We start from the raw sequence: 26,611 nt of genomic DNA, 5'->3' as shown, positions 1-26,611 counted from the left end.
GGATATTTGATATCCTTCATAAAAAAATGTATGTGTACAGATCTCCTAATTTGAAATACAGATCATTAATGTGAAAGAGATTTTTTTCTTAAACAGTGATCCATTTACAGGTAAAACAACACTGTTTGTGACGTTCTCGGAAGCTTTTAATAGTAACAGACATACGTGATGTATTTTAAGTAACATTATGTAGACTTTCTCCTATTCAATTTCTGTCATGTAAACACATCATCAGGTTAATCTAGCTTTATCCTGTGTGTGTTTGTGTCTGTAGCTGATTGTATTTGCGTCGACAGATTCTTACAAAGTGTATGGAGAAGGCATTGGCAGATAGAGACTGTTTGTATACAGTATAAAAAAGACAGAGATGGAGTGTGTGCTACACTTGTGGTTTGCTCTTTCCTCTTTTTTTCTTCCAGATTAATCAGCGACCACAAGAGGTGAACCCTTTTCCACGTAAACATGGCATGGTGGTGTGACACGGCTCATTAGCAAAGAAAATGGTGTATTCAGAGCAATGTGATTGTGGCTTTCTGTTAAGAGTTCACATATTTACAGGCCCCAGCATCGCTAGAGCAGGATGGTGCCAGCCGCAAATAATGTTTACACTTAATCTTCCAACAGAATTAGCGCTCAGAGGGCTAAAATAGTAAATTACGGCCTGATTACAGAACAACTGAACATGTGGTAAAAAAAAAAAAAAATGCAAGCAGTCATTAGCTGGACGAATGAAGCGTTTAGCCTATGTTGGTACGCTGTTTGAAAAGGCATGATTTCCTGAACTTTAACACGTAAACACTTGTTGCTGGATGAGGACAGCATCTGTCGGTATCTTCTGCTAGTTTTCTTTCACTAGAGATACATGCTCAGTTTGTCAATGTGTCAAATAGATTAGCAATTTCCATGGAAGATATTTTGTTCTGGTTTGAAACATTTAAAAACACAGTTTGTTTTTGTTAAATATTTATAAATAATAGTTTGACTAGAAATTTGTTCTAGGCTGAAGGATTTTCTGAGACTGCAAAAGGTCTAACAACCAAAATGCTTCCCCATTCATTTAAATGGTCTGCAAAGTAAAAATGAAAAGATACTTGAGGCAGCATTTGAGCTTCTTGTAATGTGAGCTTCAGTAACCTCATCATAACAAAAACATTTTGAAGCACTTGAAATATTATATTATTTTATAGTATTTTTTAAAGAATTAAATTTTTATTGAGCAAAGGATGCAGATGCAGGATGTTGATCAAAAGTGACAGTGAAGACATTTATAATGTTACAAAACTATAACTTCTATATTATAGAAAATGCCTTTTCAATGCTTTTCTTCATCAGAGAATCTTGGAATATATCATTGTTTCCAGAGTTCCCAAAATATTATCCAACGTATTGATAAGAAGGAATGTATATTAGAAAGTTTCTGAGGAATCAAATGATACTGAAGTACATGGAAGTACAGAATTGTGAGATATAAACTGGCAATTGCAATAAAAAGACAGGATTGCGAGATATACACTTGCAATTGCGAGAGAAAAAAGTCAGACTTGTGAGTTATCACTTAATTCTGACTTTATAAACTTAAAATTCTGGATTTTTTCTCACAATTGCGAGTTTATATCTTACATATCACACTTTTTCTTTGCAGTTGCCAGTTTAAAATCACACAATTCTGACTAAATAACTTACAAATTTTTAATTGAATTGCATGTTTATAAAGTCAGAATTTTGTGATATAAACTCTCAATTTTGCGAGAAAAAAAGAATTATACATTTATAAAGACAGTATTGAGTAATAGAAATGTACAATACTACCATTTTTTTTCTCGCAATTGCGAGTTTATATCCCACAATTCTAGCTTTTTTCTTGCAACTGCGAGTTTATATCTCACAATTCTGGCTTTTTTTTTCTTTTTTTTTTTTTTTTTTGCAGTTGCTAGTTTATATCACACAATTCTGATTAAATAACTTGCAATTGTGAGAATTGCGCGATATAAACAAGTAATTGTGGAAAAGCCAGAACTTTACATGTATGAAGTCGGAATTGCGTAAAATAAACTCAGAATTGTACAGAATTGACAGAATTGTACAGAAGTTAGTTCTTAGACAGTTTTTTCCGCAACTCGTAATTGCGAAAAACAAAACAAAAAAAACCCCCCAGAATTTTATGCTTATGAAGTCGGAATTGCGTAAATTAAACTTGCAATTGCAAAAAAGACGATATTTTACATTTATGAAGTTGGAATTGCGCGTTATAAACTCGCAACTGCAGAGAAGCCAGAATTTTACATTTATTAAGTCAGAATTGCATAAAATAAACTCGCAATTGCAAAAAAAAAAAAGCCAGAATTGTATCTTTATGAAGTTGGAATTGCATAAAAAACAATCTTGCAATTGGGGAAAAAAAGCCTGAATTTTACGTTTATGAAGTCGGAATGGCACGATATAAACTTGCAATTGCAAAAAAAAAAAAGCCAGAATTTATGTGTATGAAGTCAAAATTGTAAAAAAAAACTCACAATTGCGGCAAAAGCCAGAATTTTACATTTATGAAGTTGGAATTGCACAATATAAACTCGCAATTGCAAAAAAAGACAGAATTTTAAGTTTATGAAGTCGAAATTGCGGAAAAAGACAGAATTTTATGTTCATGAAGTTGGAATTGCACAATATAAACTCGCAATTGCAAAAAAAAAAAAGACAGAATTTTACGTTTATGAAGTTGGAATTACACGATATAAACTCGCAATTACGAAAAAAGCCAGATTTTTACATTTATGAAGTCAGAATTGCATAAAATAAACTCATAATTGTGAAAAAAGCCAGAATTTTTTATAAAGTCGGAATTGCGTGATCTAAACTTACAATTCTGTATTTTTTTTCCTTGCAATTACACATTTATATCTCACATTTCTGGCTGTTTTTCTTGCAGTTGCGAGTTTATATCTCACAATTGTTTTTTTTTTTCTTGCAGTTGCCAGTTTACATCATGCAATTCTGGCTAAATAACTTGCAATTGTGAAAAAAAAATCTGAATATTAAGTTTATAAAGTCGAATTGTGATATAAACTTAATTATGAATAAAAGCCAGAATTTTGAAAAGTCAAAATTGCGTGATATGAACTCACTATTGCTTTTTTCTCTCGCAATTGCGAGTTTATATCTCGGAATTCTGGCTTTTTATCTCACAGCTCTGACTTTTTAACTGACAATTGCAAGTTTATATTTTAGTTTTTTCCTGCAATTCTGAGTTTCTCTCTCAATTCTGTTTTTTTTTTTTTTCTTGGAATTCGATATATTCGATATATTACAATTTTGAGTGGAAGTAAAAAAGAAGTAAGAATTGCCAGTTTATGTCATGCAATTCTGAAAAAAAGTTAGAATTGTGAGATGTAAACTCACAGAATTGTGAGATAAAAAAGTAATTTTAGTTTTATTCAGTGGTGAAAATAGGCTTCCATATGGAGCACTGGAATAATAATGCTGCATAATACATAATAAAACATATTCAAAGTAACGCAATTTCAATTCTCTGTATGTTCTGTACATGTGGCAGAATTGACAATAAAGTTGACTTTGACTTTGACTAAATAAATGTAGCCTTAGTGAGCATCTTTAAAAAGAGACTTCTTTAAAAACATAAATGATTTTTATTTTTGATTGGTAGTGTATATACTGAGGTTCTTTACATTACAGGTTATTTGTGGCACCTTCAAAGACTGCCTAGAGATTCCACAGATTGGCAGAGGGACCTAAAAATGTACCCTTAATTAATTTTTCATTTTTACAGTGAATGTCAAATTATGACAAAATATTCATAACAACCTCAGGCCTAATAATCAGCAGTTTGACAGTGTGTGTCTTTCACAGTTAGCAGTATTTTTAACAAGCAAATTCTAAACCAGTAAATCTCTAAGGAAAACCATAGAAGAGCAGTGAGGTATGTCCTTCATGGTTTGCTATGTAAGTCCTGGTGGCTGTATTTTAATAATGAACAAGAATGATCAAGGCACATAACCTTGAATTGAAATTGATGCAGTGGCAGCAGAATCCCAGCAAGGAAAATTCTAAAATTGCGCCTGTTAAAATCATATGCATGAAAATCATTAGCGTCAGTTCAGTGACTAAAAAAGTTTGAAGATGAAAAAGGAAAAAAAAAAATGTAATAGTGATACAAAACCCATAGGCAAAGTAAAATTTAGTTTAGGATCTGGGCCAATGCATGAAGAATTGAATAGGAGAAGGGAAGCCATTAAATCATAAGATGTCAGCTTCACTTTTCAGAATTATTTCTAATATTAGAACAACGTGTCGCACTGCGAAGCTGGAATAGTCAGAGTTCATTTTTTCATTTTCAGTCGCTAACATATGCCAGTGTTCCTTCTCTGCGGCCACCAGAAACAAATTCAGTTTTAAAAGGCATTGCTGAAGTGTAGACTCTGCATGGAATGCATTAGTCTCAGCTCGTGTCATGAGCGCAGACCGATTGACTCTACAGTCTCAATCAGATAGTCTGGCTGAGGAAACACATGCCCTCAGTTCTTATGTGCGTTTCAGACTCAAATCAAATTTGATTGGATACATAGTTTGTAAAAAGTTTTTTTTTTCATGTTTCATTTTAATTTCAGATTGCACCACAGTGGCCACTGCAAATGCATCAGTAACAGATTTTATTAACTTACATTAAAAAAGATAAATAAATGAATAGTGTAATGTATTGTTCATTGTTCATTCATGTTAGCTAATACATTAACTAATGTGAACAAATGACACCTTATTTAATAAATGATTTAATAAATGGTTTGGTGGAATTATTTAATGGTAGACTAAAAAAATGATGTAATCAGTAAGCAATGGCAACATTTGTTTGTTTTTTTTTCATTAAATTATCAAGTAATTTATTTTCAACTTCATTTTTTAAATTACACCAACTATTTGTTTCAATTATTTGTTCAACTAATCTATTATAATTTAAGTTGAAATAACTACTGCCAATATGATTATTCTTTAAAAGTCAAGTTGAAGTAGCTAGAATTTATTGATTTATTTATTCATTCATTCATAATAGTGTATAAAGTGCATAAAAATAAAATAACAGATAGGACATTAAATTATCAAAGGTTGCATAACATAAATGTTCAAAAACTCAAATCAGTTAAATGTGTATTTAATATCTGAGAACATTTCAAGATTTTTTAAAATGGTAGACTGTAAAAAAAATATGTAATCAATATGTAAATTTTCATTAAATAATCAACTTTTTTATTCATTTTTAATTAAACTAGATTCAACTATTTTTTCAAATAATCTAATTTAAGTTGAAATAACGTAATCTTAAAGTCAAGTTGAAGTAGCTAGAATTTATTTATTTATTCAGTCATTCATAATAGTGTATAATACATAGAAATAAAATAATAGATAGGACATTACATTATTAAAGATTGCATAACATAAATGTCAGAAGAAATAAAATTGCTCAAAAGTAGTGAATCTTGTTCTTGACTGATATTTAAAAAAATAAATATTAAACATATTTAAGTGTACATACAGAAATCTGATTCCTTCTTTCTAGAATTGTTTTTTACACTGTTGAAATTTCAACAGTTCTGCTATAAAATTAAACTACAATGAAAATATAATTACATTTAACATTATTTTAAGAATTCCATTAATGTTTTTTAACCATTATATCATGTTTTTGTCATGTTTTACCATGTTAACTAAAATGAACATTTAAAAATAATTTTCAGTTACATGTGTATTTAATATCTGAGAATATTTCAAGATTTTTTAAATGGTAGATTGTAAAAAAAATATGTAATCAGTAAGTAATGGCAACATTTTTTTTCATTAAATAATCAATTTATTTTCAACTTTTATTCATTTTTAATTACACTAGATTCAACTTTTTTTCAATTAATCTAATATAATTTAAGTTGAAATAACGTAATCTTAAAAAGTCAAGTTGAAGTAGCTAGAATTGATTTATTCAGTCATTCATAATAGTGTATATAGTACATAAAAATAAAATAATAGATAGGACATTAAATTATTAAAGGTTGCATAACAAATGTCAGAAGCAAAAAAATTGCTCAAAAGTAAAGAATCTTGTTCTTGACTGATATTAAAAAAATAATAACATTAAAATATTAAACATTTAAGTGTACATACAGAAATGATTCATTCTTTCAAGAAACTACAATGAAAATATAATTACATTTAACATATTTTGAAGTATTCCATTAATGTTTTTTAACCATTATATCATGTTTTTTTCATGTTTTTCTCATGTTAACTCAAATGAACATTTAAAAATAATTTTCAGTAACGTGTGTTTATTATCTGAGAATATTCCAAGATTTTTTTTCTTTTGTGAAACATTTGCACATTTTTTTTGGCAATTCATCAATTTTGCTGGTAACACTTTATAATAAGGTGTCATTTGTTAACATTAGTTAATATATTAACTAACATGAACGAACAATGAACAATACATTTATTGCAGTATTTAATCATCTTTGTTAATGTTAGTTATTGTACAGTCATTCATTGTTAGTTCACTCTGCATTAACTAATATTAGACAACACAACTTGTGATTTTAATAAATAACATTAACTTAATTAATTGCAAGTTATAAAGTCAGAATTTCAAGATATAAACTTATAATTGAGTTAAAACGTCTGAATTCTGATATATAAACTCATAATTGTGAGTTATTAAGTCAGAATTGTGTGACAACTAGTGGTTTTAATAATTAACATTAACTAAGATAAATAAACGTTGTAGTATTGTTCATTTTTAGTTCATGTTAGCTGATGAACCTTATTGTAAAGTGTCACCATTTTGCATTTGTGAATAGACTGGTTGAATAATCTTTCAAGGTTTAGTATTTAATTTAGACATTCAATTATTGTGATACACCCCAACAAAGTCATTAATTATAACAATAACCAGAAAGAATATCAAAGTATAGAAGAATGAAGTTGGTTGGATCATACAACAGCGTTTTTTATTTTTAATAGCATTATATTTCCTACACAGTCTCTTATAAAGTGATTCAAGCGTGGCAGGGATTTCTGAAGACTATATTTTCTCAGTCTTTGTGTGTTAATATGAAACGCATCACTTCCTCCTCCTTCGACTCCTTTCATCCTCTCATTACAAAGCAGCGCACATTACACGACGCTAAAGCCGCTTAGAGTATCCTATTGAAAATGTCTGTCTGAGGTCTGCCATTAACAGATACCAGAGTTAGTGGTTTCGTCTCTGAGCTCCTTTTCCACTCGGCTAATGAACGTCACGGGGTCTTTTAAAAATAGAAAGCATTTTAAAACAGACCGAACAGAGTGACACTAAAATTACAATGTATAGAATGACAAACTGATGCAATCTTAAAGACTACAAATAACTTTATAAAATTCATGCCACTAAATCACTAAAAGTTTCATGTATTATCAGTCAAACTCCCAATTAGCTTGCAAAACAGAACAGATAAAATCCGGAAAATCCCGGAAAGCATCACAGCTCTATTTTAACAATCATCTGTCTGGTTTTACTTTCGTACATGTTTGATTGACTCCGACAGGCTGGAGAGGCCTCTTCAAAATCCGACAAAATCTAATAAGCATTAGCCTGTCAGACAAGCTCTACCTTGTGTCACACACACATTTGACAATTGGCCACCAGGTGAGAGGACTCACCTGCAGAAAATCCCTTTTCCCCGGGGACCTGTCAAATTAGCAGTTAGCTATTATGGAGGCTTAGGCCTTGGACCCGCGGAGAACGAGGAGCGAAAGACAGGAGACTCACATCACCGCTCAGAGGCCTGGGGCAATGACATGGCCCTGGGTCTGAGGCAAAACCGAAACCATATGAACATTAATACGCACCCGGGGGCCATTCTCGGAGATTACTTTACATAACGACTAATTGGCCTAATTTGTTAAATAAACACTATATTTTCTTTTGAAGCTTAATACAGGACCACTGGACATAGCAGTCGCTCTAAGCCGAGCAGCAACACCCACATCGGATTTTGGTGGTCTGCTAAAGTCATTTCCCCTCAAAATGAACCTAATTTCCTCTCTGGGTTCAAGCTTGTGTGTGTGTTCAGTTCGCCACAGTCATCTAAATGTAGAGATAGTGCTGAATGTAAAGGACGTGCGGACAAGATCGACAGCGCAACTACAAAACGCTGTGTTTTCAAACTAATACAGCTGAGTGGAAAGTCTACAACTACTTTTTAGTTGATTTATTATTATTATATTTTTACACCAGCTGAGCTACACCAGTCATAAAAGTGTTAAATTACCAGTCCGAGCGAGTTCTGAGTTGAGAGATTCAATAAAACTGGGATAAAAGAATTATTTTTATCCACTGTAAAATTCCAAAGCCTTTTATTTTTAATTAAACGTACAGCTAAGTAATCATAGACAAGAGTTACAAAAAATGATAAACACTGAACTTGCCGCAAGACTATATTTTAATAGCTTTATTAGACATTGAAAGCAGATTAAAACATTTTTTCCTCCGTTTGCCAGCATTTTTGTAATTACAGTATATTCATGAGCGACACTTTCTTCAGCAAGTTTCCACCACATAAAAAAACGAGATCCTTTATGATCTCTGCATTGCTGTGAGTTGTTATTTCATTGTGGTTGAGATCTATAAAGTGAAATTAAAATGGTGAAATTGCTTCTCTAACCAATGCATTTGATTGTTTTTTGCAGTATGAAAAACTGAATAAAACTCAGTAAAATTGTTTTTGTTTTTAGTAGCATATTCATTAAAATATGTACTTTTGCTGTACTGTCAGCTTAGATCATTAAATGAGTTTTCATGCCTCGCTCAAAACCAAACGCATTTGTGACAGGCAAAAACGCTCTTTCAAGTCTTCGGTTTCATTGAGCATTCTGGGAGAGAATTATGGTTTTCCATCTATGAAATACACATGAGAATGAACAGCATCTGTGTTCTCAAGGATATTTTTATGCAAGTGACCAGCGTATTTGTTTCTGGACAGATTTATAGAAATCTGCTTATCATTTTATGTCTGGAACAGCAAGTCCAGCTTGCCAATGTAGAGAGGTAGAGAGACTGTCAGTATTAAATCTGATTAGATGTGTTAATGAATTCAATTCAAAATACAGAGACACTTTTATGCGATTACCCTTTTAACAGATTTTATTAAAAAATAAGGTGGACGATATATTATGGAAGCCCAAAAAAACATAAACGCACAATTCTGAGTTATAAAGTCAGAATTGCGTGGTATAAACTCCCAATTCTGAGAAATAAAGTCGCAATTGCGTGAAATATATTTGCAATTCTGAGAAATAAAGTCGCAATTGTGTGAAATATATTTGCAATTCTGAGAAATGAAGTCACAATTGCGTCATATAAACTCGCAATTGTGGGTTATAAAGTCAGAATTGCATGAGATAAACTCACAATTGCGAGTTATAAAGTCAGATTTCCGATATATTAACTCGCAATTCTGAGAAATTAAGTCAGAATTGTGTGATATAAACTCGCAATTCTGTGAACATATCAGCCTTTTTTTCTCCAGAGAACTGGACTTTATAACTCGCAAATGCAAATTTATTTCTCACAATTCTTGCTTTATTTCTCGCAATTGTGAGTTTATATACTGCAATTCTGACTTTATAACTCGCAATTGTGTGTTTATATCTCACAGTTCTGAGAAAAAAATATGAATTGAGAGATGTAAACCTGAAATTGCGAAATAAAAAAGTCAGAACTGTCTAACATACTGTTAGACGCGATTAAGCCATAGAAATGTGAGATTTTGGACTATTGGCTCTATCGCAGTTTCACGCTCTATTGACATTGTGCTACGTGGTCACAAAAGCGTATGATTTGCATGCATTTTTTAACCATTACAGTTTAAAAAGGGATTTTAAGCCATTAAAACATAATTAGGAGTGAAAGAAAATTCATTATATGCACTTAAAGTCAATGCTCATAGAGCGCAGGAGTATTGAACGAGTTATCTTTGCCACTTTATAGGCCTTGAACGGTTAAAAGCTCACACTTGTATGTGACAAAATGCCGTTTTTGCAATATACTTGTAACCACACAGTAGGTCCTAATTGAAAGCAAACAGCTGAGAAAGAAAACACATGTGCAAGTCTATTGGATCCGGACAACTCTTAACTTTAACCTTAATTTATGTTTAATAATAGGAAATACATATTTAATTTACCCAGTGAAAAATAAGCAGTGTTTATGTACATTTAATTAGTGTGAAGTTTTGTCCTGTTGCTTAATTAGTTTCTTATTCTTATTTAATTGCTGACTTGTCTTCAGCGAGCTTGAGTTTTTTTGTTTTTGTAAATTTAGGCTAGTATTAGTATTTTACATTTAGTATTTTACATTTAGTGACACTGGTGACAAGAATTATGACATTTCTATTGTATCAAAAATGTAGGGTATACTGCCATTTAAAAGTTTTTAAACAGAAAGGTTGTTCATGTTTTTTTTAAGAAGTCTCTTCTGCTCTCCAAGCCTGCATTATTTGATCCAAAGTACAGCAAAGACAGTAAAATGTTTATGATAAATTACTGCTTTCTATTTGAATATATTTTAAAATGTCATTTATTCCTGTGATTTCAAAGCTGAATTTTTAGCACCATTACTTCAGTCACATTCTAATATTCTGATTTTGGTGAATGGTGAAAACAGCTGGGTAGATTTTTTTTCCAGTTTCTTTAATGAATAGAAAGTTCAGAAGAACAGTGTTTATCTGGAACAGAAATCTTTTGTAACATTATAAATGTCTTTATTATCACTTCAAAATCATTCTTCAAATCATTTTAAAGCATCATTTCTAAATAAAAGTATTAATTTCCATAATTTCTTCCCCCCAAGCTTTTGAATGGTATAGTGTATAATGTTACAAAAGCTTTTTATTTCAGATAAATGCTGTCTTTGGATCTTTCTATTCATCCAAGAATCCTGATAAAAGTTTTCATTATTGATAATAATAATAATAATAAAAAACAGCAAATCAGCATTTTAGAATGATTTCTGAAGGTTTATGTGACACTAAAGACTGGAATAATGATGCTGAAAATGTAGCTTTGATCACAGGAATGAAAATTACATTTTAAAATGCATTCAAATAGAAAACAGTTATTTTAAATAATAAAAATATTTACTGTTTTTGCTGAAGCAGAAGAGACTTCTTTAAAAAAACACTAAAAATCCTTTTGACTGGTAGTGTAGATGATTTTGGCTAAACGTGCAAACAGACACCAGATAGCACCCCAAAACCCCTCACCCCATTCCCCGTCCCACCCCTAAGACCCCCACAACCCCTTGGATCCATTCCACGCTCGCTTTCTGCCTGCTTACGCAACTCGTTTCTTAGAAAAAGCGTCCGTGGGATCAGATAGCCCGAGTCCAAAATATCGTACCCCAGTTTTCACGAGCCCGGAACTAGTTGGCTAGCCTCAGATTTATTGTACCTTGCCGTTCTGGAGGAAGATCGTATGCATGTGGTCAGTAGCGAGGAGCCTGCGACCCAACCTCCCTCTCATGTTACGCCCTATATATAACATCCATTCCTCCAGCACCTCCGTTCAACCCCCCCTCCCTCGTTCCCTCGCTCCAGCTCCACTTCTCCAGAAGCGCTCTATCCAGTCGGGCCCAGACGGCTCTGTCTTTCCCTCTCCCTCTCTTTCTCTCTCTCTCTCCCGTCTGTCACCCGAGCTTCCTCTTGCAGGCTGTGTGTGTTTACCCTCTTCTTCGGCCTGGCAACGGGACTGCATGCTCAGGATTACCGGAGGCCTTGCCTTTCATCGCCGCCCGCTCCCTCTTCCTTTCGCCTGGACTACGGTGGCAACGGGTGCGAGGCTGTGTGATTTCGGGGCTTCCCTGGTTTCCTGCTCACGGAGTTAAGTGGATTTGTAGATACTAAAGAGACATGGATCACTCTCTGTTCGGATGCCTTCGGAGCCCGCATGCCCCATCCCAAGCCCTGCACCCAGCATTTGCCCAGTCCTCCCTGGCCCTGCACGGGCGCTCCGACCACGTCTCCTACCCCGACCTCCCGGGACCCTCGCCGCCCTGCAGCTACGGCGGGGAGGATGGTGGCTTTGGAGGACCTCATCACAGAGTTCACCCTGCTCCACAGCATCCACACCACCCGCAGCATCAGCCCTCCTGGCATGTTCCACAGATGCCGTCGATCGATGGCGAGCGCCACGGCCTCTGCCTGCCGCACCCTGACACCGCGGCTCCAGAACTGTGTGGCGCAGGAGCGGGTTCGCAGGGCCTGTGCGCAGGTAACCCAACACTCTCTGGAAGTGACCCTTCTGGGGTGTCGTGTGTGTCTGGAGAATACGGGAGACAGACCATGTCACCTGTTGAGCCGGAGCGACGGAATAGCAAAGGAAAGAGTGACAGTTCAGGTACGTGACTCAAAACGTTTTCTTCTATGTTCATGTGCATTCAGTAGAAAATTTAGATTTTTTTTTTTCATTTGTAATCATTATGGTTATTTTAGTGTGAATAATTCAAGTGTTTTCAAAGACTTGAGAAGTGGATGTTGTCTCTTTTAATACGCATCAGATTTATTCAGAATAGCACAAATAATAGACTTGTATCAATCAAGAATAATAGTTTTTTTTTTTAATAATATTTGTTGCACTGTCTATTTTCTGTAATCTGGACTCAGAACTGAGATTTGCAATTTAATTAGAAAGTAGTTTCGTTTATTTTAAAAAGTTTATTTTGCAATACTCAGAACTCAGATTAATGTACCTTTACATTTTGACATAAATGAAATGATTTAAAATAAGAAATAAGCTATCAAAGAATTAAAGTTAAAATGAAAAGTAGCATTTTAGATGTGTTTTTAATAGCGTTTGGTCTATATCAAGATTAAAACAAGATTTAAACAAAAATGGTTCTATATGATCTAAATGCATCTGTTTTATTTCTTGTCCACTGAAAAAAATGATTTTTTGAAGTTTGCAAGAAAATAATCTCTCTGTTTTTCTCCTTCAAAGTTTCACGTTTCATTTAATGTGTTACTTGTCATTTCTTTGCAATTTGTGGAATTTTCTTGCAGTTTCTGAGTGGAATTGTTTCAATGTAAATTCCACACTTTTTTCAGTTTGTATTTGAATACGTACTGCATAGAATAATTTAATACGACTGTCCTCTGCTAGAAAAGGCATAAGCAGAAAAGTGTGATTAATTTGTACACATTTGTCATTCGGATCAGATCCACACACACACCGCTGTAATCCGTCCATGAACCGTGTAGAAAAGCGTGCAATCTTTACAAATAAATCAATCTGAGCAGCTGTTATAAATTTGGTCAAAAGCAGTTTGATATTTCTTAGTCTTTCAGAACAAATGCTTCTGGATACAAAAATCAATATAAGCTTAAATTAAACCAAAAACAGAACCCGAATCCTAAATGTGCTGGACACGGCACAATTGTGTTTTAATAGCAGGGCCTGGTTGCAACGGGGCTGTTTTTTTCTCTCATCAGTCTCAGAGGTGTAAGTCACTCTGGCATTTACCCTCAGGTCTTTAATAGACCACAGGTGAAAGCCGCCGTTAAATGCTCGCACTGCCCGCAGCTGCGCTTTTGATACCCCCAAACACATACGCACCGTTTACGGCTGGGGAAAACAGTCAGAGCTGCAGCTGGAGAGTTTTTATATAAAACGTGACCCTTAAATTTCAGGAACAATAGAAAATGTCACACCTGGTGATCTAAGTGCTTTGACATCGACATACAGTCTTTAAAAAGGCGGCGCAGAAAACGGAACTTAGTTGTTTTGAACGAACACACAGATCTTGACAAATAAAATGGAATTGTGAACAGAGCGAAAGTCTTCAGGAGAAAAGTTCTATTTAAAATTGAATCTCGAAAAAGATTTTTCTTATTTACAGTAGTAATTCCAGCTTATACTGTACATCTATTTTTTTTTCTATTTAGTTGTGCCATGAAGGGGGACTAAATGTTGTAGCTTTTCATCCAGGTGCCTGAAATTTATGGCATGATGGCATACTGATGGATAGGCCCAATGGTGGTAGAAATTTCCAGAAGGCTCCCGTTGGCACTTGCTGTGCCTTTATACCAAATCCAATTTCCTCCAGTCTGTTGGCAGTTATCAAAAGCCAGTGTGGTTTCCATTTAGAGCCGTGTCACATATCGGGATGTTGCAGCGATAGGCTGAGCAGATTATAGATTATTCCGCAAAGTGATGTTGGATATGAAATATGGGTTTCAAAGCTCATAATCTTGTGTTCTGTAAAAACCTTGGATTTCTACAGCAGTTGTATTTTTATGCAAGTTCAGAGGAGCCAAAAATTCGACATCTAAATCACACCCGTCCATGAATGGCAAGCCTAAAGATGTTCATTGGAAACATAGATTTTTTTTCCTTTTTTCTTTTTATTAGAGTTATATCAAACTCTGTCTGTCTAATAACTGATTAGTGTTTTTCATTACACCGTATAAAAAAAAAAACACATTTTGAGATTTTAAAATTAGTAGGGTAGAAAAGAAAAGGCTGTATGTGAAATTCACACTCAGTAGTTTAGATCATGAAATTAAAAGAAAATGTACATTCAATTATGAGAATTTGTTTTATTTGTTGCTATTCACATATGTATACACCGTAACTTGTTACATTTTAAAAAGCTAATTGTACCTGATCAATCACTTAAATTATGTTTTGTTGGGAAAACCTAATGTATTTAAGTTGATTTAGTGACTTTAAATAATTTTTTAATAAAATCAGTTAATTTAGATGTTACCAAATTAAGATTTTTTTTTTTTTTTTTTAGCCATGGCAAAAATAATTCTTGATTAGAAAGAAATTATTTGCCCTGGAGTTTACATACTTCACTTATGATAATCTATTCAGATTGTTAATTTTACAGAACCATCACAGTACACTCTTAAAAATAAAGTGTGTTTTTGCAGTGATGCCATGGAAGAACCATTTTTGGTTCCCCAAAGAAGCTTTTAGTAAACAGTTCTTAAAAGAACCATTTTAAATAAGATTTAAAAATTTTAAACATTTTTCCACTATAAAGAACCTTTTCTGCATTTGAAAGGTTCCATGGATGTTCAAGGTTCTTCATGGAACCATCGATGCCAATAACGAAAGTTTATTTTTAAGAGTATAAATGTTTCTTTTTAAATATAGGGATCAAACTCTGATTTATACCCTATATTTTCCTATTTTTGCAAACTAATTTGACCTTGGTAATATAGATCCATTATAACTTTATATATTACTCTAATTATTATATGTTGTATAACAAGCCTCAATCAATCATTTTTGGACCAATCAGAAATGTTCCTTGGGAGATCTTGATGTATTCTGTTAAAGGAGACGTGTGTGGAAAATGAAGAGTAAATTGATCTGATTGTTGAAGAGTGTGAACGAAGCCCTGTTGATTCAGGCCAGATTTGAGAGCATGTGCTCCGTTCTCCGCCTGCTAAAACCACCAGAGCCATATCGCCATAATAAAGGGTGATTGGCAGGCCAAATTGTTCCGCTTTCATTTTTATTTTTGTTCGTTTATTTTATTTCAGAGCCCTGCAGTTTATCACACCATCTTATTTTTTCACCCTTTTGCTTTCCCTTGACGTTTTTTTTTTCTCTTTTTCTTTTTCTGTGCATTTACAGCGGCTGGAAAGTGATCTGTTTTTCATTTCAGATTCCCAGGATGGGAGCTATAAGTCAGACGTGAGCAGTAAACCTAGGAAGGAGCGCACAGCGTTCACCAAGGAACAGATTCGAGAACTGGAATCAGAATTCGCTCACCACAACTATCTGACACGGCTTAGACGTTACGAAATCGCTGTCAACCTTGACCTCACAGAGAGACAAGTACGTGAGCCCGTTTTCACATGTTTCCAACAGACATAACACTGGCACTTCAACTGGCTTTGAAAATATTTCTTTGCTTGACGGGGGGAAAAAAAAAAGCCTGACTTCACTTAATTCATATAAAGTGAAAAACGCAATGCTTAATGTTAGTAATTTTCAACAAATTATATAACATGAACTCATTTGCTGATATAAATATGTTTTACATTAGAAATGAGTGATGTGTTTTATACAGGGCTCTGTGATGAGGGGTCCAGTCTATTTGTTAGGATTGAGAGAGGGATTACCACTTTTTTCCCTAGTTGTTTGCTTTTTAAAAGAACATTTTTAAATGGCTTTTATTAGATAAAACAACGGGAAAGTGACAGGGACATGATCCAGGCTGGCGTTGAACCAGGGTCCCCATTTTATTGCATATTACATTTAATCAGAGGCATCCAATTTTCCCATCCACTAATTAATTGCAATTATATAAACCTTTTAAAATATTGACAGAGACAGGGGCTAGTTGTCACAAAGGTGTACAGTATCTCTAAAACTCTTATCTATAAAATTTAGTGTGAAAGTCCCTTTTTTGGTAACCCTTTACAATAAGAAAGAACAATACTTCTACAGCATTTATCTCAATGTCAATTTCATGTGTTATTAAAATCAAAAGTCGTGCTGTTAACATTAATGTACTGTGAACTAACATGAACTAACACTGAACCACTGTATTTTTATTAACTAACATTAACAAAGATTAATAAATACGGTAATGTATTGTTCATTAATTGTTCATGTTAGTTAATACAGTAACTAATGGACCCTTTTTGTAAAGTGTTACTTTTTTTTAACTAACTATAATTGTGACTTTTGTCTTAATAAACTAATTTGCTGCTTAGTAATAGTTAGTAGTTACGTTTAGGTGTGGGGTAGGATTTAAGAATCAAAAATATGATCATGCAGAATTAGGCATTAATATGTGCTTTATAAGAACTAATAAAGTGTAGAAGTACTAAAATTTGTGTTAAACAAATTGTAACGAAATCTATTAATTGCAATTTCTGTTGTTTCTGTGTATTTATAGTAGAATTTGGCATTTTACTATTTATATTTGCTGGAAAGACAATAGTAACTGTTTAATTGCAGGCTCCATTGTGACAATTTACCCCAAAAGACTGAAAAAACTTTATTTTAAAATGTCCTTGTTACAGTGTAATTATACATTTTAAGTACTGAGTAATATTAGGGTTACTTGCATGTAGTTATGCATAATTAATTGGTATTATAATAGTGCATGTAATGTGCAACAAGGACACCTTAAAATAAAGTGTTACCAGATGTTTTTTTTTTCTTACACTCTAAAAAAAATTATTGGTTAAACACAGACAAAAAAAAAAAAAAAAAACGCTGGGTTTGTCCAAATATTACCCAGCAGTTTGATTAAATGTTTAACCCAACCGTCTGGGTAGTTTTATTTAACTCGATTATTGTTTAAAAATTACTATATGGCTGGCTTAAAATGACCCAAAATAGTACATTAAAAATCAGACACATAATTACTAGAGGCATCTGCAAGAATCAAAAGGTAAACGTTTATTAATAAGCAATTTTATAAAGTATATTTATTATTTAATTATTATTTATTCAACTTATTAATGTTTATTTCCAACCTATTTTGGGTTCATTTTAAGCAAAAAAATATAGTCATTTTTAAGCAATAGCCAAGTTTAATAAAACTACCCAGAAGGTTGGGTTAAACATTTAACCCAGTCACTGGATTTGTTCATATTTCACCCAGCGCTTGGTTGTTTTAAACCCAGCATTTTTAGATATAATTAATATTTTATTAATGATATATTATAATATTTTATTAATACTTTTTAACTTTAGTTTACTCACGACTGTAAAAGCTATCCCCCAGTCTTGCATATTACTCTTTAACTATTTAAAATTAGACAATACTGAAGTTCACTGTAGATCTAAGTTAGATGCTGATTTTTTGGTGCTTTCTTCAAAATGGCCCTCACATCCCACACAGCCATTCCGGAGTTTAGGATTGTTCCAGCTGAGTCTTGACCTAAAAAGAAGCTTTGCTGTATATGCAACTCACTTAGGATTTGCATTTTTGTTTTATTCCCTTTTCTCCTTGCTACTCCTCCACACAATTGCTTCCTATCCAATAACTCTCAGCACAAATCCAATAAATCTGTGGACGTGGGTTGATCTCAGACCTTGAACAACAATGTCTGAAAATCAACCCTTTGTGTGCACCTTCAGTCTATTGCATTTATATATTTATATTTACCAGTCAAAAGTTTTTGAACAGTACGATATTTTTTGATATTTTTAAAGACTCTTCTGCTCACCAAACCTGCATTTATTTGATGCAAAGTCCATCAAAAACAAATATTTGTACTATTTAAAATAACTGTTTTCTATTTGAATACATTTTAAAATGTAATTTATTCCTTTGATTTCAAAGCTGAATTTTTAGTATCATTACTCCCATCACATGATCTTTCAGAAATCATTCTAATATTCTGATTTGCTGATTTTTTGATTTGGTTGAAAACAGCCAAGTATGTATATATATATATATTTTTTTTTTGATGAATAGAAAGTTCAGAAGAACAGCATTTATCTGAAATAGAAATCTTTTGTAACAATATAAATGTCTTTATCATCACTTTTGATCAATTTAAAGCATCCTTGCCAAATAAAAATATTAATTTCTATCATTTCTTTTCATTATACTGACGTTTTTAAGATTTTAAATGGTATTGTGTATAATGTTAAAGCTTTTTATTTCAGATAAATGCTGATCTTTGGTTATTTCTATTCATCAAAGAATGAAAACTCAACTGTTTTAAATATTGATAATAATAATTTAAATATTTCTTGAACAGCTAATCAGCATATTAAAATGATTTCTGAAGGATCATGTGACACTAAAGACTGGAGTAATGATGCTGAAAATTTAGCTTTGATCACAGGAATAAATTACATTTTAAAATAGAGAACAGTTATTTTAAATAGTACAAATATTTCAATTTTACTGATTTTGCTGTATTTTGGATCAAATAAATGCAGGCTTGAGCAGAAGAGACTTCTTAAGAGAAATCTTACTGTTCAAAAACTTTTGAATTTTAGTGTATGTTTATATTTATATTTATTACAAATATGTGACCCTGGACCACAAAACCAGTCTTAAGTAGTGCGGGCAAATTTGTAGCAATGGCCAAAAATACATTGTATGGGTCAAAATGATGCCAAAAATCATTAGGATATTAAGTAAAGATCATGTTCCCCAAAAGGTATTTTGTGAATTTCCTACCATAAATATATCAAAACGTAATTTTTGATTAGCAATATGCATTGCTAAGATCTTCATCTGGACAATTTTAAAGGTGATTTTTGCAAAATTTAGATTTTTTTGCACCATCAGACTCCAGATTTTCAAATAGTTGTATCTCGGCCAAATATTGTCCTATCCTAACAAACCATGGATAAAAAATTGATCCTTATGACTGGTTTTGTGGTCCAGGTTCACATATATAAATGAAATGTAAAATATAGTAGCACAGTTCCATAAATCTTGGGGAGGAATTGCAAAAAAGTTCTCACACTTCATCTAAATGTTTTTGTCATGTAAGGAAATCTGCCGACTCATTTAAGAGCTCTCTAAAATACCTGCGCTGCGCTTCCTAAAATAACCCCCTCAGCCTGAAATAGTCGCCCTGTCAAGCCGGAGGTGGGGGGTGAGGCGCCGCCACTCGGTCCAGATCCGATCGACCCGTTTTAGGCAGCAGCTTGATCATCCCAGAGGAGACACAAATACAGAGCAAAGTGTCAAGTCAGGACCTGGAGCGTGGGCCAACGGGCGACCAGGAGTTTTGCATCAGTACATAACTGACCAGGTGGAAATAGCCTAGAGAGCCAATGCTGGTCCCCCACGGAGTCAATCATATTGCTGATCTACCAAACTTCCCTGAAGAAAAACACACAAGAGTCCACCAGTTACTTTGAGGAAGTTTAAAGATTAAAAGCAGATATGAAGGTCCCACAAAGCGCATGAAATTAGGTGTTTTACTTGGTTTATGTATGCGGCCTATACGTGTGGGATCTGAGTGCTGTGTTGGCAGAGAAAGCTTTAAATCTGTCGCTCATCCAATCTGATACACAGGCGCACGCAGTATGAAGGGGGTTCTGATACAGAGGGCGTGATGGTGGTTTTAGAGTGGGGGTCTACGTGCCAAAACAACTCTTTCTGGAAAGTGCCATAACACACGCCCTAACACACGTTCCCACAAAGTGGCGTTGAGTTTCCCTGATGCAGATCTTGGACGCCTGTGTTGCTAAGAGACCAATAAAGTCCTGTAAACATTGTGTGTAATTGACTACTGTATAATAGCTTTGCCAAAAAAAGTATCTGCTAATGAGCAATAAACACTTATGTTTTTACTTAAATGATATGTGGTATACAAAATTTATCTGTTCATAATTATTAATACAAGTATGCTTTATATAGGTTGGGAAAATTTCAGAACAGGGGGAATTGACTCTCTTGCAGTTGCAGAAAACAAAATTACTTAAACACAGACTTATAGAATTGTTAAAACAGCTCAAATTTGTCCATCACACAGTTTATAAAAAATATAAAATAAATTAAAATAAAGATGTTTGATATTAAATAAATGCAAATACATATCGACACAAACAAAATATATAAAATAATTAATATTATGATGAAGTTTAAATAATGAATTGAATTAGAGCATTTGTTAAGTTTATCCTTACAGTCAACAAAAATGGTTAATTTATTAACTGTATGAAAATATTTCTAAATGATATACACATTTAATATACATATAATGATATACACATTAGTAGCATTTCAAATTTTAAATCTAATGTTTTTGGAAAAAAAAAAACCATATATATATTTTTTCCAAACATACTGAAAACTATAAATAAATATTTTTAAAAACTTAAACATACTGAAAACTATAAATAAATATTTTTAAAAACTTAAAACAAAAAGCTAAAAGTTTAACTAAAATTAAAATGAAGACAGAAAATATACAAATTAAATCTAATTCAAAATATTAACAAAATCTGAAAACCTAAACTAAAAATTAAAATGTAATAAAAACTATAAAGAACGATAAAAAAAATAATCCTGATTAAAAATGGCAAAAACAAAACTGTGAAGTTTATCTATAATTAAAATTAAAAGACAGAAATATAAAAATAAAATCGAATTCAAAATATTAACAAAATCCGTAAACCTAAACTAAAAAGTTAAATCTATAAATAAATATATTTAAAAAACAAATAAATAAAAAAACCCACAAAAACATTGCTAAAAGTTTAACTAAAATTAAAATAAAGACAGAAAATATTAAAATACAGTCTGATTCAAAATATTAACAAAATCAGTAAACCTAAAACAAAAGGTAATAAAAACTAAAGAAATATTTAAAAAAGGACAAAAACACAACAAAATTCTAAAAGTTTAACAAATTAAAATGAGGTCAGAAAATATACAAATTAAATCTAATTCAAAATATTAACAAAATCTGAAAACCTAAACTAAAAATTAAAATGTAATAAAAACTATAAAGAACTATAAAAAAAATCCTGATAAAAATGGCAAAAACAAAACAAAACTGAGAAGTTTATCTATAATTAAAATGAAGACAGAAATATAAAAATAAAATCGAATTCAAAATATTAACAAAATCAGTAAACCTAAAACAAAAGGTAATGAAAACTAAAATATTTAAAAAAGGACAAAAACACAACAAAATTCTAAAAGTTTAACTAAAATTAAAATGAGGTCAGAAAATATAAAAATTAAATCTAATTCAAAATTAACAAAATATGTAAACCTTAACTAAAACATAATAAAAACTATAATAAAAAATATATATAAAAAAAACTAATAAAAATGACAAAAACAAAAAAAGGGACTTACAAATGAGGAAAATAGAAACAATCAGTAATCAACAAAAGAGCAATGATATGCAAGTGCTATGACAAGTCTTTAACAAGTCCTTATTGGAAAGTGTTACCACAAAATCTATAGTATAGACGTTTAAACGCGGAAGTCACGCCTGACTCTTAACCTGATGCTTTGCATTTCCGGTCTCCGGTGTTTCTAGTCAAATTAGTGTTTATTCTAAGCTGAAAATCTAATGTAAACCTATTAAAATGTTTTTAAAAAGCATAGTCACTTTGCGATGTCGCAATGACCATCATTTGTCAGTGCCTCACTCCTCAAAGTTTAATGAGTGTGTAAATGACACAAAGCTGCCGGCGTTAGCTACATTAAAAATAGATGGGCGCTATTTGAATGGGTTCCTATGGAGACCAGAAGAGAAGAGCATCCAATCTGACATTAAAATTCATAATGTCGGCGCTCATCGTTTACTCAGTAAAAAGGTCTATATAAATAATACCAAAATAACAGTGTGTGATAATGTTTTTGGGCAATTCAAATTAAGAAATAAAATGTACTATTTATAATTATACAACAGTTGCATGATTTTTTTTTTTTTTTTAATTTAATGCCATTTTAATTCTACCTACTTGAATTTAAATTTGACTAATGCTTTCTATGCCAACTCTAACAGTATTTCTCTTGTGTGCAGGTGAAGGTGTGGTTCCAAAACAGACGGATGAAGTGGAAGCGTGTGAAGGGAGGTCAGCAGGGAGCGGCTGCGCGGGAGAAAGAACTTGTGAACGTAAAGAAAGGAACTCTCTTGCCTTCTGAGTTCTCCCCAATGGTCGGACTGCACCATCCCATCGGGTCGCCCAGCAATGAGGACGACAGTCACGACAGCGACCAGAGCTCTGAGCATGCGCATTTATGATGCCCACACTCCAGCCAATCAGAACCTGCCAGTTTCCTCAGGAATTGACTATGTTGGTACTCAGAAGGCTGTTAACAACTAGTATTGGCCGTGTTGTGTTATTTCATTCTGAGTGGTTAGGGTTTGTTCTTGGTCTGTGAAACAGAGGCTCACAGGGTTGATGAGCTCAATGGCACCCGGTGGCACCGAGAGTAGTCTAAAATAGTCAAAGGTGGCCACAGTTTTAAAGAGACTATGCATTTCATCCATTATTGTAAATAAATGTAAGTTTGATTGTTGTAAACATTCCACACGAGTGCCTTTGAGAGGATTTTTGCACTGTTTTAATTTTTTTCTGTTTGCTACTGTATTTACATACAAATTTTGATACAAATATCATTAATTAAAAAACACATCGACATAATCTGTGACAGCGCAGAATAAGTATTATTAGTTTGTAAAGAAACAAAGGATGCCATTAAAGGGTTACTCCACTGGAAAATGAAAATTGTCATTATTTACTTACACCCATGTCGTTCCAAACTTGTAAAAGCTTCGTTTGTCTTCGTAACACAAGATATTTTGGATGAAAAATATCTGTCCTGTTGACTGCCAGGTAAATACCTGTCAAGACCTAGAAAAGTATGAAAGACGTCGTCAAAATAGTCCTACGAAACTACGAGAATACTTTTTGTACGCAAAGAAAACAAAAATAACGACTTTATTCAACAATTCGTCTCCTCCGCGTTACTGTAGCGCCATTTTGGAAAGTATCCCCTGGACGCAAACAGCGTACGCTGCGTCACGCGGATACGCTGTTTTAGTTCGAATCAAAGCGTAATTAAACGGAGAAAACGTATGTTGCAGCTGACAGAGAACAGCGTACGCTGTTTGCGTACAGGGGATACTATCCAAAATGGCGCTACGGTGATGCAGATGAGACGATATGTTGAATAAAGTCGTTATTTTTATTTTCTTTGCGTACAAAAAGTATTCTCGTCGCTTCATAAAATTCAGATTGAACCACTGATGGCAGATGGACTATTTTGACGATGCCTTTCATACCTGGCAGTCAATGGGACAGTCAAAATCCTCCCGGTTTTCATCCTAAATATCTTAAATTGTGTTCCGAAGACGAACGAAGCTTTTACGGGTTTGGAACGACCCGGGGTAAGTGATTAATGACAAAATTTACATTTTGGGGAGGAGTAAACTTTTAAATGCAGCCTATTTTTAGATTAATTGATTAATTAGAATGAAGCAATAGGTTTTGTTGTTGTTTGTTTTTCACAATATGGGTTGTGAAACTTTGGATTGAAAATGACTTGGCATATTGATAAACTTTTAATTTAGAAGGATAACAGAATAAAAATTGAACTATTATAGGTATCTTTTCACTTGCCTGGCCTAAGGCTTGTGTACTTCAGGACTGCAAATAGTGTTCCATGATCACTGAAGGAAATTATTGAAAAACATTACACTACATTTCAAAAAATTGGGTTTGGTAAGATTTTTGTAGATGGTTTTGAAAGATGTCTTTGTACACTACCAGTCAAAAGTTTTTGAACAGTAAGATTTTTAATGTTTTTTTAAATTCTCTTCTGCACACTAAGCCTGTATTTATTTGATCTAAAGTACAGCAAAAACAGTAAAATTTTGAAATATTTTTATTATTTAAAATAACGGTTGCCTTTTTGAATATATTTTGAAATGTAATTTCATTCCTGTGATCAAAACTTATTTTTTAGCATCATTACTCCAGTTTTCAGTCTTGCATGATCCTTCAGAAATCATTCTAATATGCGGTTTGCTGTTCAAGAAAATGTTTTTATTATTATTATCAATATTTAAAACAGCTGAGCACATTTTTTATAGATTCACACTATGCCATTCAAAAGCTTGGGGAAATTATAGAAATTAATACTTTTATTTAGTAAGGATGCTTTAAATTGATCTAAAGTGATTATAAAGACATTTATAATGTTACAAAAGATTTCTGTTTCAGATAAATGCTGTTCTTCTGAACTTTCTATTCATCAAAGAAACCTGAAAAAATTATACTCAGCTGTTTTCAACGTAATAATAATAATAATTGATAATAATAATAATTTGAGCAGCAAATCAGAATATTAGAATGATTTCTGAAGGATCATGTGACTGGAGTAATGGTGCTAAAAATTCAGCTTTGAAATCACAGGAATAAATTATACTTTAAAATATATCCCAATAGAAAACCGTTATTTGAAATAGTAAAAATACTTCGAAATTGTTCTGTTTTTGCTGTACTTTGGATCACATAAATGCAGACTTGTTGAGCAGAAGAGACTTCTTTAAAAACATTAAAACTCTTTAAAATGACACTGTTCAAAAACTTTTGACTGGTAGTCTATGCCCACCAGAGCTGCATTTATTTGGTCAAAAATATTATTACAATTTAAAATAACTGTTTTCTATTTTAATATAATTTAAAATGTAATTTATTCCTGTGACAGCAAAGCTGAATTTTTAGTGTCTTTTGTTACACTATAAAAGTCTTTACTGTCATTTTTGCAATCAGTTTAATGAATTATTACAAAATAAAAGTATGCATTTATTTAAAAAAAAATCTTACTGATCCCAAGTTTTTGTATTGGTGTTCATATTTATAAATGCAACACTATATATGACATTTGTCTTTCTTTTTTTTTCTTTTCAAGTTTACAGTATAGTTTATAGCTTTTATTTACATTGTAAATAAACTAATTTGAAGAAAGAAAAAAAAAAACTTTTTTAATGGAAATGTTACCAAAGGTTGAAGAGGATTATGTGATGTAAATGTTATGGAAAGCCATGTTGAAGAACTAATATTATGGTTTGGCGTTTGTGTGAAGAATACGTGAACTAGCATTTTAATTTTTGGACTGGCACGTTATCGAGTCGGCCAAGTTCTCGAACGTCTTTGCTCATATACGAGAGCAGCTGGTGATTCGATAGCTGCAGAAGTTTGGACTGGTTTGATTTGTGGCTTTGCCGTTCCCTCGACACATAGGCAAAACCCAGGCTAAGTGGATTTGTTTTCAGTTGTGGTCAAAGCCAGCCATGCATTTTCCCTCTGTGGAAGACGTTTTTGATTAGCAGTCCGATTTAGATGTTTGTGTATGATATACTGTGATCAAAGTGAGACGAGGAACGATCCCCTTGGGGAAACAATTCGTGGCTTTACGAAATGAATGGGAAATATATTTATGACCCCTCAAACCCTGCCAAGCAGCCAGCTGCACTGATCACAGCCGTGTCTAAACAACGCATGATGAATATGGCCCGTCAGAAGCGGCCCCAAACAGACAAATCAATAAAAACACGAGCAAATAAACACAAATCAACACAAACATGACTTAGGTATGAAAAATACACCACAGATCGCAAACAAAGCCGAGCACAGACACACACGCAGGTAAACAAGCCAGACTTTTTTATGTTTGTCTTTCCAAACAAAATGTAAGTTTTGTATGCGTTTGTTGATTTGCTGTCGGTATGATGTTTCTGTCTCTCCAACCACTGTGGATAGAAGTAGGATCTTAAAAGTGATGGTCCACCCAAACATATTTACTCACTCTTATGTTGTTCCAAAACTCTATGATTTCTTTCTTCTGCGGTGCTTGAAGAAGATATTTTGTAGATGTTGATTGCCAAACTGTTTCAGCTCTCATTGTCTTCCATTATATGGAAAAAAAAATATAATGGAAGTCAGTGGGAACCAAAACTGTTTGGTTACCAACATTCTTCAAAATATCTTGTTTTGTGTTTGAAACAACATTATTGCTAGGTAAATGATGATAGAATTTTCATTTTTTTGGGTGAACTATGCCTTTTATGGGACTGTTTGCCCAAAATGTTGTTCCAAATCTCTA

General features: G+C 32.9%; 1 protein-coding gene across 1 annotated transcript; it reads left to right on the top strand.

Annotated features, from left to right (window-relative positions):
* Positions 1 to 11,406: 11,406 nt before the first annotated feature.
* Positions 11,407 to 25,332, top strand: meox2b (mesenchyme homeobox 2b). Its single transcript, XM_073822199.1, has 3 exons — positions 11,407 to 12,429; positions 15,710 to 15,882; positions 22,521 to 25,332. The coding sequence occupies exons 1-3, from the start codon at positions 11,943 to 11,945 to the stop codon at positions 22,740 to 22,742; spliced, it is 882 nt and encodes a 293-aa protein (XP_073678300.1). The 5' UTR covers positions 11,407 to 11,942; the 3' UTR covers positions 22,743 to 25,332.
* The last annotated feature ends 1,279 nt before the right edge of the window (positions 25,333 to 26,611 follow it).

Source organism: Garra rufa, chromosome 17 (assembly GCF_049309525.1).
Source record: "Garra rufa chromosome 17, GarRuf1.0, whole genome shotgun sequence".
Lineage (NCBI taxonomy): Eukaryota > Metazoa > Chordata > Actinopteri > Cypriniformes > Cyprinidae > Garra > Garra rufa.
Note: the sequence above shows the minus strand (reverse complement) of the source record. Positions and strands in the feature narration are given on the sequence as shown.

What these genes read in the sequence shown, in the direction of transcription:
- meox2b (XM_073822199.1), top strand. Translation starts at nt 11,943, where the DNA reads ATGGATCACTCTCTGTTCGGATGCCTTCGGAGCCCGCATGCCCCATCC. An exon ending in AGGAAAGAGTGACAGTTCAG is followed by an intron (nt 12,430 to 15,709) that starts GTACGTGACTCA and finishes TTTTCATTTCAG; the next exon opens with ATTCCCAGGATGGGAGCTAT. An exon ending in TTGACCTCACAGAGAGACAA is followed by an intron (nt 15,883 to 22,520) that starts GTACGTGAGCCC and finishes TCTTGTGTGCAG; the next exon opens with GTGAAGGTGTGGTTCCAAAA.